The sequence below is a fragment of the Gymnoscopelus braueri genome, assembly GCF_963280865.1.
Source record: "Gymnoscopelus braueri genome assembly, chromosome: 12".
NCBI classification, from domain to species: Eukaryota; Metazoa; Chordata; class Actinopteri; order Myctophiformes; family Myctophidae; genus Gymnoscopelus; species Gymnoscopelus braueri.
Window position 1 is genome coordinate 46,854,403 of NC_137614.1, and position 13,759 is coordinate 46,868,161.

General features: G+C 42.0%; 1 protein-coding gene across 1 annotated transcript; it reads left to right on the forward strand.

Annotated features, from left to right (window-relative positions):
* The first annotated feature begins 10,189 nt into the window (after positions 1-10,189).
* Positions 10,190-12,513, forward strand: LOC308097045 (E3 ubiquitin-protein ligase TRIM39-like). The gene has a single exon (XM_080444623.1). The coding sequence runs from the start codon at positions 10,460-10,462 to the stop codon at positions 11,864-11,866; it is 1,407 nt and encodes a 468-aa protein (XP_080300749.1). The 5' UTR covers positions 10,190-10,459; the 3' UTR covers positions 11,867-12,513.
* Positions 12,514-13,759: the final 1,246 nt, after the last annotated feature.

The window sequence follows — 13,759 nt, forward strand, 5'->3', positions numbered from 1 at the left end:
GTCACGTTGCGTTCAAAGCTGCCAAGGTGAGAGCACAGCGGCTGAATGGCAGCAGCTGGACCAGACCATCAATCAGTTGACTGCTTGTAACAGGTTCCTTTTACTCTATGTTGTTATCTTGCTATTTAACTTGTCTGGCATGTTGATTTATTATTGTCTCCGCCAGGCCGAAAGACTGTTTTGCACCCTGTCCGGCCGCTTTTTGTAAAAATAAATAAATTGTAAAACAAAATCTGTAGTATTCCAACAGATTTTATCCAAACATCACGTAAATCAGTGCATAGTATCTCTATAGTCATAAGCGAAACAGGTCTTTCAGATTTTTCATATTCCATCCTAATTGGCTAACATTGGCTTACAAAGTTTGCAGGATAGGTCCGTTTTGAACAAAATGGCTCAAATCATGAACATGACGTTCATTTCGCACGCACATTCCCACTAGGCCGAGGAAGAAATGCCACCCTTTTCACATTGGCCTGTTATAGCGCCACCGGCAGGTCTAATTTAGCAGAACACATTTTTGGAACAAAATGCCTCAAATCATGAATGCAGTGTCCGATTGCCGTGAAAGGCCTAAGAAGACATGGCACCCTTTTCACATTGGCCTGTTACAGCGCCACCAGGAGGCCACAATAACCTACCTGACCTGGCGGAGACCTGTGCTCCGGGGAGCACTTTTTCTAGTTGATTATATTTTTCTGTATGTCTCTGCCATCCCCCCACCTGCCACCCTCCCAAACAAATACACATGTGTGTGTAAACTCAGTTTCAGTTTGCGCTCAACTGACCACAATGGAAATAATCTCTCAAGCTTGTTTTTTTTTGTGTTTTATCCTTTTGACAGATATGCACAAATATACAGTGTGTTCATGTACTGTATAAATATTTTTTTTGTAAATAAAAACAAACCAAGACAAGCTCTGACGAAGACGAGTGGCACGCTCACCACTTGGCAAAGCGTGCATCCCGTAGCGGTGAAGAGTAAAAAAGGAAGGGTGTGTGTGTGTGTGTGTGTGTGTGTGTGTGTGTGTGTGTGTGTGTAGGGGGTCGGGAGGCCTGCTTCCATAAATGATCCCAGCTTGAACAAACATCCATCGGGGCGTGAAGTGTGATCCTCACCTCCTAACCTACAGTTCTCCCTTCTTGACTCCCAGGCCCCTTCTTCCCACTAGCACCACGTGCCTTCTGACCAGCGGTGGAAAGGAACCGAGTACATTTGGTTGCTGTCGGGGCAAGAAACCTCTTATCACCATTTTTTCTTTTTTTGTGTTCTTTCATAAATTTAACGCCCTACTACAGCGACACACAAAAGGATCAAAAGTAGCAGACCTGCAAACTCGAAACGCGTCGCTCCGCGTTTTGAGCTTGACCTGCTGAGCTTGATCTGCTTGATCTGCTGCTTTTGCTATTTTTGAATATGAATTCTGAAAAGTAACAGTTTTGGACAAATGAGGTTTCAACCCGACGGAGACTATAAAAACAATTTTGAGGTGCTTTACTTGAATATGTCAAATTTTCAATGCTTTTTAATACTTCTCTACTACATCTCGGAGGCAAATATTGTACTTTTTCTTTTTTACTACAGTACAATTAGCGTACTTGAAAACATTAGTTAGTTACTTTAGATTTAGATTATTTCAAAACATACATTAACCAATTAAGCCCTATTTTATACTTGGAAATGAAAATGGATGATCTACAAGCTCACAACGCGTTGCGATGCGACACGTTGTGTGCGCTCGTAGATAGGTTGGAAAACGTTTGAAGAAACTTGTGAAATGGGACATTCTGCATTAATGAATACTTTAAGTATATTTTGATGCCAATACTTTTGTACGTTGTAATACAGGCTTTTTACTCGTGATGGAGTATTTCTACATTGTGGTATTGCTACTTAAGTAAAACAAAAATCTGAGTACTTCTGTGGAGGAGGAAAAGGTGCATTCTCTGCATACCTCTGCCCCCCGATCGTCCCGGATCGGAGGGGGGTTGGGGGGGGGGGAGGGCACGCGCACAGGGCCAAAGGGCCGTGGCAGGGAGCGGATGTATGGGTATTAACTCAAACCGCCAGGCAGCGACAACCGCCATTTTTCCCGTTATTGAACATTAATCTTCCCCAGGCTCTGGGAAAGTGTAACTGGAGATCCGTGGCGGACAGTAAACTAAGTAAATGTACCTGAGTACTGTACTTAGTTTACTGTCCACCACAGCACCCAAGATGTTCGTACTAAAATGGCTTTTTTCAGAGAGACAAATCAGGAGAAAATCAACTTTATTATCATCCTTTCTCTGTCCTAGCAACACACTCTCATGGGATCTAGCACCAGTAAACAAGTAGATCTCAAGTATCTTAGGCATTGCTCCGTCCTTTGAGAGCGACGCATCGAGAGCTTGTAGATCTGCTATTTTGAGTTATTTTAAGATTGGAGCATTTGAAGCGGTCAAACCGGCAATATGTTTAGAAGCATTTCCCATGAAACCCTAATGGTCTCGGATAGTTCATAAAAGCAATGGTTAAAGCCTCAATCTGTGATTTCTTCACCTGGTTGGCTGTATGTACAGTAGAACAGCAGGAACAATCCTACATATGATTAAGGAAACCTCTGTGGACGGAACCTGTCTGTGCTGCCCGGTTCTCCTCAATGGCTGCAAGCAATTGATCTGAATTTGCTCACGGCCATTGTACATTAGCATATGCACCAAATAACGACGCCCGTTTTTAACTTTCCCGAAATGTAAGCTGTTTATTAGCGTTTTTATGTCAACACCGGAGATTCAGAGTTTGGGCTATGGGAGGTTACAGTGACGAGGTTACGTCGCCATGGGTACAGCCCTGCGAGCTATGGGATGCCGTACACTACCGTACTGTGCATGTGCTCAGTTTTGTGTGTGTGTGTGTGAGTGTGTGTGAGAGTGAGAGAATCCAGGTTGTGGGAGCGACGGGTCCGGCCGTGTGTGTTCGCGACGGGTGCGTGTGTTGTGGAACTGTTGCAGGTACCAAGTACAAAGTCACTTTCCATCCCTGATATACTGTACTGTCTGTGCACAGCGCATAACCCAAACTCTGCACATACTTTTGGTGCTCATATACCCGGACGGGCATGAACTAGTATTAGTAAAACATAATAATGCTACATATTGTGTTAATTGTTTAGAAAACGGCACTAGTGTGTGTGTGTGGGGGAGGACTCCTTTCACACTGTTTCACCAATCACACATTAGGACTTTAGCCACAACATTTTCAGTCGTGAGATTTTATTTTTCCTTTAATCCGAGAGCACGGGAGAAGCAGCCGCATGCATCCTGGACGGAGTAATTAGCGTGAACAATAACACACAATTGGTTACAGTTGGATTAAGCTCCGTGCTCGTCCAGTAAAACAGGGCATGCGGTGCACCAAAGTGCCTGAGAGCAGCGCGCAGGTCGAGGGAATTACAACATCCTCTTTGATGTTTTAATGAAAGGCATTTCATCTCTCCTCGCCACGGCTGCTTGACCGCCATGTGCACTGCAGCTGACGGGAGACGATGAGAGAGCTCCAAGAGGAACAATGCACTGTTGTGAATACGCACCGACCTAGAGCAAATAAAAGCTACAATCCGGAACTTAGTTATAATGAATAAAACGTTATTTTAACCATGCTTAAGTAATACTATATTGTTGCTTTCGGGCCTGAAACATCATTATCTCCCAGTTGAACCGGTGACCTTCTGATGAAGAAGATGGCATTTTTACCCACTAAGCTACGGCCGCTCTCCCTTTAACGATGCAGTCGGTTGGTGGTCACCGCTGTGCTCGCTCCCGCTCTCTGTTCAGGCGTTTTTTGCACAAACGTACTGATATTTACTGCTGAATGATGTCTCTCACTTGCACCAGAGACTGTGTTTCTATAGCATCTGCTATATACACCTGCTGCTCAGACTAGTTGACTCTATATGCGGCACCGTCTTTATTGTAATTCAGACATCGGCCATGCAGTTGCCTCTCTCCTTTGGGAGAGGAAGACATAACATTTACGGAGAGCTTTAACAAAAGAAATTTTCTGTCACAAATCATCACATTTTCTCAGTTCCACCCCTAGCTGTTTCCATATATACTGTACCGACTACCCCTGCCAGCTGTTTCTATTCAACCTTGTTCAATTCAAGGAACCCCAGTTTGATATGGAAATGGACAGTCTGTTGGCAAAAACATTTAGTTCAGCACAAACTGTTGGCCGACATTAAAGGTTTCATGACATTCAGTTTTTACAACGCATTAAAAGTCTTTGTCATGGTCGTTCAAACGTGTATAAAAAGTTTTAACTGAAAACTCCACTCCAGTGAGCCATTGCAGGTGTTTTTTTCCTCACATTTCTAAAGCCTTTTCAACTGCAATGTCAAAAGTAATCTTTGCCTGCGGGTGTCGCTGTTGAGGGATTTTGCCTGTCAATCATCGGCTCTGCTCCGCCCCCCAAAGGAAAGGATAGGGGAGGGGAGGGGAGGGGCGGAGAGGAGAGGAGAGGGGGTGGGATTCAGTGACTGACATCAAAGTCAAGGGGCCAATCCCAGATTACTTTTCAGCCTAATTATAAAATAAAAAAAACAGACCACAGAAAATCCACTGTTTTTTTGGTGTAATTGAGGTCATAAAATCCTAAAAAAACAAACAAATTTAAAAAAGTGAAAATGAATGTCATAGAACCTTTAATGAGGACACATTTTTACAGGCAGTGTTGCCAGATTTTGTGAGAGAAAATGAGCAACCAGGTCTAGGAAAACAAGCCCAATCGGAGCTTTCAGAGTTACAGGGGATCCTTGAAATTACAAAGTTTGAGAAACACAGATCTATCCCAATGTACTACACACGCAATCCACACACTACTGCATTTCATTATGTGGGCCATTTTGTTTAATAACGTTTCTGCGCCATGAAACATGCCAGACCCCCACGACTGATAAAGCAATCACGTTTGGACTGTACAAACACTCACTGACCTCCTTCCGTCCTTCAGTGGCTGTTAGCTCTGTTTACCGCTTCAAGTGTTGAGTGAGTGCAGGCAGGCAGCAAGGCTCTCTCTCTCTCTCTCTGTGTTTACTGTTGTGGAGGCAGCTCTCTCTCTCTCTCTCTGTGTTTACTATTGTGGAGGCAGCAGCTCCAGGCGCTGCAAGCAACACGGACGACTGAACTCCACTCCAGACCTATCTATGAGTACTGAATATTAAAGTCATACTGTGTAACTTTTGCAGTTAACTCATTGACCAACCCGATCGACCAACCCGATCGCCAGAGGAAACGTTGTCGTTGAACGTTTTTCAACTTCCGTGCATAGACAACTGGAAAACCCGAAAATCCGTGCATAGCCGCCTCCCATCTCCCCCATTGTGACTAAACCATTTCGGAGGCGCGCAGTCTCAAGGGAACTGTCGCCACGTAAGGGACCACCGAGTGAGCTAAAGCGAGCGAGTTGCCGTCCCGAACGTTGCGACGTTCCCTTGTGCCTACTCAGCGCTGTTTGAGTTACTGTATGTACCGATAGGCACAGAATCGTACTGCTTCCGGGTTTTTTTCCGGGTTGCAACTGGTTACGCCCATCGTGGGACTCGCCGTACATGTGCACGGATTTTCGGGGTTTCTAGGCGACTATGCACGGAATGACGTGCACTGGATCCGTGCAATGTATACTAAATTCTTGGAGATCAGGCTGCATTGACTGCCAGAGTCGAAGCATCGTCTATAGCTGCCCTTGCCAGCGATTCCGAGCGTTTTCGCTAACCTTTGAAAAACCATAGAATATTATTCTTCACAACGATCCACCCGCCAATCGCTTTAAAAGACGCACTAGAGTCTCGTAGAATCTGAGAAAAGAAATTGTGCCCTCGCGATAATCCGTTCCACAGTTATTGGCTAACAGTTGAATGTAGCATGTTTTCACTAAAAAGCAACAGAAAGCAGAGATTTTTTATTTTATTTTTCTCCCCGTGTCTCAGGCTAGTTAATACCCTCACAAAAACATGTAGTAATGCTGGTCGCTATACAGCCTCCCCCATGACAGCCGGGGCGCCTGAAGAAGGTCAGTTGGCTCTCATGCATTGAAGGAGGCATGAGTTCGGCCATGGCCTCCCTAGGCTGGTGAGGGGAGTGTAGCGCCCAGGATCACTCAGAAAATTGGCACCGGGTGAAAAATAAGGGTTACAATTGCAAAAAAAAAAAGAAAAAAAAGAAAGCAGAGAAAATTTGATTCTGTAGAGGGCGGCCGACGGCCCGTCATCACTAGGACATCAGGGAATTGACATATACAGAGATCTCCATATATGGGTATATCGGTCAGATTGGCGGTGTGACGTTTTTTTTACCTGACCAGTTCCTCCTCCTTCTGTGATCTTGGAGGTCACAGGTGGAACGTGTGTCCTGCAGTGTGACTGTTAGGTTCACTGTCACACAGCTGACTGACTCACAAACAACTCGTGACCCTCTCTACTACTATTACTACTGCAGTGTCGGAATTCAAAATTTACTTGAGTAAAAGTACAAAAGTATTGGCATCAAAATATACTTAAAGTACCAAAAGTAAAAGTACAAAATGTTTGAAAATAGCAGATGTACAAGCTGCGACGCGTTGTGAGCTTGTAGATCTGCTATTTTCAAATAGCCTATGTATAAAATAGGGCTAAAGTGGTTAATGTGTGTTTTATAAAATAATGATTTATATCCTCAAAGTAACTAGTAACTAAAGTTTTCAAATATTTGTAGTGGAGTAAAAGTACAATATTTGTCTCTTGAGACGTAGTGGAGTAGAAGTAAAAGTATTGAAAATTTGAAATACTCCAGTAAAGTAAAAATACCTAAACATTTTACTTAAGTACAGTACTTGAGTAAATGTACTTAGTTATTTACACCAATGACTGCTACTACTCTCTCACCACCGACTCCTCCCTTCCCCAGTTAATAGAGTGGTATACATGCAAAAACACGATTTTTCGGAGTCATGCACTGACAGGGAGTGACATGATGTTGGATTCCCCTACAAATAGCATCGACCCCTCATGACCTATACCGGGCTGTTTAGGACCACCACAGAGCATGGAACCTTTGACCTGATTATGGACTACTTAGTTAGTTAGGCCACCTCTCTCTCTCTCTCTTTGTGTCTTAGGAGATTATGTGTCCCTGGCTGCGTTGTTTATATCGAACTATAAATGCACCGAGTGCCGCGCTATGAGCTTGTAGATCTGCTATTTTGGAAAAATCTTGAAAATGTGTGCAAATCTTAGAATATATATATATATGTTTTAAACATGAACATTTTTAACTCCGACCTGTGCTTCTGGGGGTCCCTGGAACAACATATTTTGAGATGGGGGTTCGCGGCCAAATACATATCATTTTGGGGGTCCTTGACATGGAAAAGTTGGAGCACCACTGATGTAGCAACATACTTTTTTTTCTTTTCTTTTTTACTTTTAGGATTTAGAAGACATTTGCAGAATATATATTCAAAGATTTGCACAAATTTAATAAAAGAAATAGCAGATCTACAAGCTCATAGCACGGCACTCGGTGCCGTACACACGTGTGTGTGTGTGTATATCTGCTATTTTTGAATAGCCAAAGAAATCTAAAGTGACACAGATGCGTCTCCAGGTCTTAAAGGATTAAAAGAATAAAAAATGACCCCGCCAAATAATCTACATTCTAAAGGGCTGCCATATGTTAATTGAACTCGACTCCAATTAATAGTAATTGATATTTACCTTTGAGTACATACCTGCATTCCTCCATCCGTATGTACCCAAATGTTTTATGTTTATAATGTAATAGTGAAACCGATGGCTGGAGTACATATGTATAAAAGTGAAGAAAAGGCTGCACGCTCATATCCACGATGCAGGATAATGTATTAAATGAATACCAACGTTTCGACCTGGAAAGGTCTTCTTCGGACAATATCTGAAGAAGGCCTATCCAGGTCAAAACATTGGTATTCATTTATGAAATTATCCTGCATAGTGGCTATAAGTGTGCGGCCTTATCAATACTGGTGTGCGCCCTTCTCCTGTTATTTTTTGTCCATATTTATAACGTAATGCAATGCGTTTTATCAGTGACCTTTGGAGTGGTGCATATCAGATAAGATACTGCATAACTTTATAGGCTCAATCAACAGTTGATATGGCATAGACGTGGATTGTTTCATGCAATAAAAATGTTTAATGTTTAATTAGTGTGGTTGCCCTAACAGGGCAACCAGACTATAGTTCTAGGGATACTTTATTTATTTCTAGATAAACAATACTTTGAACCGCATCTCCTCCTACAGTTTTTATTCCCCAATTTAGTGCCATATGTCAAAATGACCGTCTTGACCTGGAATCGTGCGCTTGTATTTTTCTAAGAGATTGGTTAAATAGTTTAATTGATATTGATTTATTAGTGCATTAAATTTCCCCATCCGCTTTAATGTAAAAGTGAAAAAACTCAAATTCAAGTATTTTTTTCTCTGAAACCGTAAGAGCTAGAGTTACCAGATTTGGTGGGGAGGTTCATAATTTAGTCCGAAATTATTGAAAAAATAATTACACTAATCGGCCACATGGTGGCGCTATAACAGCGCCCTTTACGTTTTGGCTTATAACTCTTGAACCGTAGGTCGTAAAATCAAAATGTCTTTTTCCCTGGATTCCTTGGGTCACTACGCATCTCCCCATATAGGCCACGCCCATTTGCGTCTGGATAGATTTTCCGCCATTTTGAATTTTCTTCAAAACATACTTTTTGCACCTTTTCCTAATTTTTTCCCCCAAATCTCACAAAAATCGGTACACGTGATCTATGGACTCATGCGATAAACCTATCCAAACGGCATTTTGATAGTCCTTACCGTTCGTCCGTAATTGGCTTCCAAAGTTAGTGGGAGGAGCCCGTTTTACCAAAAAGGCCAAAAATCACGAACGAAACGTCCAATCGATCCCAAATTTGAATCACATGTTGAGGGTGGTTTACTCAACGAATCGGCAGCGACCCCGCGACCGGCGTCGGCGCAACCACACTTTGCAATTGCCCTGAATTGCGACAATTCTAGTCTTTTCATTGTTACCTTGTACAGAATACACCAGAGAGATACAGTACAGTACAGCTGTAAATACAAAAAAAGTTCAACATTTTGTAACAGAAAACTGTTGTTGTGAAAGCAAGGACCTTATTTTAAAGTAGTGTGGCATGTCTACCAAATTCATGCAGTTTTGACATAATTCAGCACCATGTGTTTCAAGTTTCAATTCAATTGTACAATGTGTCGCCCTTCACTCAATTTATCGAAGTCAGTGTTTCCCTCTGGAAATAAATACTACCGACCCCTGGTGTAGTCTGAAGACCCAACTCTTCAGACTCCACTTCACCCCCTACAGTTGTAGCACTTCACTGTCTCTGTACCCCTTCTTGTCACCTTTGTTCTATAGATACAGTAGTAGCTTACTATGCAGATATGTTTTGGTCACTTGTTCTAAGGTTTTCGTTACTTAGATTATAATTTTTTTCCTTCATCACAAATATTAAGTTCCTCAGCCGTTTTTGCATTTTCCAGACAAACAAACACGTGTACATAAGTGTGTGTGTCACTTACCTAGGCAAGCTATAAACCATTTTAAAGGTGTGTGTGTGTGTGTGTGTGTGTGTGTGTGTGTGTGTGTGTGTGTGTGTGTGTGTGTGTGTGTGTGTGTGTGTGTGTGTGTGTGTGTGTGTGTGTGTGTGTGTGTGTGTGTGTGTGTGTGTGTGTGTGTGTGTGTGTGTGTGTGTGTGTGTGTGTGTGTGTGCGTGCGTGCGTGCGTGTGCGCTCAACGTTAACGTATTACTTTACATGTGGGGACCAAAAGTCGCCACAAGGAGGGATGAACATGTCTAACTTGACTTTCGAGGGACAATTTCGAGGTCCCAGTGAGGGAATTTTCATGTCAAATAAAGATTTTTAGACCTAAGGTTACAATTAGTATTAGACTCAGGTTGCGTCAGAATTTGCATTGCGTGTCTGTACCTGCTTTCCCATAAATACCCTGTGAAGAAATCACACCACATACCTGTTTGATAACATACCTGATGAGTGAGGCACAAACAACCTGTGTGTGTGTCATAGCTCCGCCTACCAGACTCATCTGAGAGAAACCAGGAAACAGAGAGGTTGTTATTCTGCCACTCCACACTGACGACACGCAAAGAGACGCACAATAAGATTTACCTTCAGATCAAACACAACTTCCAGTGAGGGACGACAGACTGTCTTTTTACAGCTACAGCTACATACAGAAGGGAATACTGTCCACTTGTACCTGATGCTGACTCTGTAAGCTGAATGGACTTTAACAAGAACCAGGATTCACAGTGAAAGTAAACTTCAGGGAACATTCTAGAGGAGGGAGTGTTACCACCACTGACTGGCTGATATCCTGGCTTGAACAGAGTGTTTGTAGCTTCACTCAGAGACCAAATGGCTTCCAAGTTGTCTCACCCTGAAGAGGATTATTCCTGCCCTGTGTGTTGTGACATCTTTAAAGATCCTGTTCTCCTGTCCTGTAGCCACAGCTTCTGTAAAGCCTGTCTGCAGGAATGGTGGAGAGAGAAGGTAATAAAGGAATGTCCAGTTTGTAAGGAGAGACATTCAGTGGATCCACCCAGAAACCTGGCTCTGAAGAACCTGTGTGAGGCCTTCATACAGGAGAGACATCAGAGAGCTTCAACAGGGTCTGAGGTTCTCTGCAGTCTGCATGCTGAGAAACTCAAACTGTTCTGTCTGGAATGTCAACAACCAGTGTGTGTTGTGTGTCGAGATGCTAAAAAACACACCGACCACAGATTCAGACCCATCGATGAAGCTGCACTGGATCACAAGGAGGAAGTCCAGAAATCACTGAAGCCTTTACAGGAGAAACTGGAGGTCTTTAATAAATTTAAAACAAACTATGATCAAACAGCAGCACACATTCAGTCCCAGACTCAGGACACAGAAATGCAGATTAAGGAACAGTTTAAGAAGATGCGTCAGTTTCTTCAAGAGGAAGAGGATGCTAGGATTGCTGCACTGTGGGAGGAAGAGCAGCAGAAGAGTCAGATGATGAAGGAGAAGATTGAGGGTCTAAACAGAGACATATCAACTCTTTCAAACACAATCAGAGCCATAGAGGAGGAGCTGAGAGCTGAACCCATCTCATTCCTGCAGAACTACAAGACCACAATGCAAAGAGTCCAGTTCACACTGCAGGACCCACAGCCGGTCTCAGGAGCACTGATAGACGTGACCAAACACCTGAGCAACCTGACCTTCAGAGTCTGGGACAAGATGAAGGACATTGTCTCCTACACTCCTGTCATTCTGGATCCCAACACTGCCCATCCAACATACATCCTGTCTGAAGATCTGACCAGTGTGAGCTTTGGAAAGAAACAGCAGCTTCCTGACAACCCAGAGAGGTTTGACCACTATGGCTTCATCCTGGGTTCTGAGGGCTTTAACTCAGGGACTCACAGCTGGGATGTTGAGGTTGGAGACAATGCATACTGGTGTGTAGGTGTGTTAGCAGAGTCCTATCAGAGGAAGGGAAACAAATGGGGTAAATTATGGAGAATAATGTTAGATGAAGGTAAATACACAGCATTCTCTTCACTAGCGTCAACCACTGATCTCTCAGTGAAGCAGAAACCTCAGAGGATCAGAGTCCAGCTGGACTGGAATGAAGGAAAGCTGTCCTTCTCTGATCCTGATACTAACACACACCTACACACCTTCACACACACTTTCACTGACACACTCTTTCCATACATTCACACTGGTCAGATTGGTGTTTCTCTGAAGATGTTACCAGGGAAGGTCAGTGTAACTCTGGGACAATGTAGTTAGACATGATGATGAGGATTATATTGATATATTGATTGATTCTTTATTAATCAAAACAATTTAACAGCAACAGAGGTACAGTAGAACATTTAGGCTAAAAGGATCACACACAAAAAGTCCTAAAGTAATAATAATAATAATAATAATAGTCAATGTTAGAATCAGAGTGTTTACACTCTGATCTGTGATCCAAGTATTTATTTAACTTTGAAGTGTGTACACAATGGAACCAAATGAACCTGTAATAGTAAAGATGTTGGGGAGTCAGGGTACTTTACTATAAGAGATTAGACTAATGATATGATTTTTTTAACTGTTGTATTTCTACACAGTTTACTCATGAACTATAGAATCACAATGCTGGGTACATCTTTAAAGGTTTTACTGAGCAATTGAATTAATTCCTGTTTTTGTAGGTAATTATTAGATTATTTAGTGTGTTTTATTGTGCTGTTTTCTAGTTACCAACCATGGAGATATATTAGAAAGTATATTTGTTAACATTTGTTGCATTCTCTGTGTGTGTTCTGAACCCTGTAACATGAATGATCCTCAGATTGACTATCTTGTCCCTATAAATAGGACACAGGCTTGTGTTTTTACTTTTCATGGTAGACTGAGGATGTTTTTTGTAACCAAAACATGTATCTGTTCCCACTTTAAACCCTTTTTGGTAAAACTCTTTATTATTGTTTCACTATGGATCATTAAAGAATAATAATTTAGCATCTGCCAAACCTCTGTGGACATTCACTTTGTTATGTTGGTGTGTGAGTGTTCCTTTAGTCTTCTTAGTGTGTTGAGTGACAGGAAGCTGAGGGTAGAAAGACATACAACACATGACTCTGACTGGAATCAAACCAGAGACATTGTAACCACATGGTCGTCTCTGTAACTATTTACCTACTAGTGACTGTTCACCAATCAGTGTGCCACATTCATTATCTTCTGATATATATTCTTCTGAGATAAAATAATGATAGGGATGGGGATCGTTCATTTGTAGCAATTTTGATCCCTTAATGAATCCATCCTGGTTATCTGTCCAATTCCTTGTCAATCCCACTATCGATCCTTTTCTATTGTTGGTAGTTGTTGGCAAATTGATGCTAATCTGGGGGCCTTTTCATTAAAAAAAAGTGTCGTCAATGTGCTGTGTTTCACTCAGCTAATGTGAGACTGATTGTAGAGCTGTTCAAGTAGTAGTGGGAATGAGATCTGATGCATTTTGGGAAGACACAGCAGCTACTGTGTTAACCCATTAAAACCGGGAACGCATCTGTGTGTCATTTTTTGATTTCTTTGGTTAATCAAAAATAGCAGATATACAAGCTCATAGCGCGGCGGCACCGAGTGCCGCGCTATGAGCTTGTAGATCTGCTTTTTTTGAAAAATCTTGAAAATGTGTGCAAATCTTTGAATATATATATATATGTTTTAAAGCGAACATTCTTAACTCCGACCTGTGCTTCTGGGGGTCCCTGGAACAAAATATATATATATATATATATATACATTCAATGATTTGCACAACATTAACATTACATTACAGTCATTTAGCAGACGCTTTTATCCAAAGCGACTTACAATAAGTGTATTCAACATAGGTAGGGAACGAAAACTACTAATCACCAGAAGTCTTTAGTGCATTTTCTGCAAAAACAAGCAACCAAGAGTATACCTAGCGCTAAGGTAAAAGTGCAATATATCAGCTACCTATTTCCTTAAACAGATGAGACAAAATAGCTAAGTCAAATGAGCATGAGCTAAAACAATTAAGTGTATCGACTAAACAAGATCCAATAAACAATACAACAATAGAAAACAAGCGTTCCTACAACTAGTTAACAAGTAGGTCAGGCAGAGAGGAAGGGTAGTGTTTCCTGAAGAGGTGGG

What these genes read in the sequence shown, in the direction of transcription:
- LOC308097045 (XM_080444623.1), top strand. Translation starts at nt 10,460, where the DNA reads ATGGCTTCCAAGTTGTCTCACCCTGAAGAGGATTATTCCTGCCCTGTG.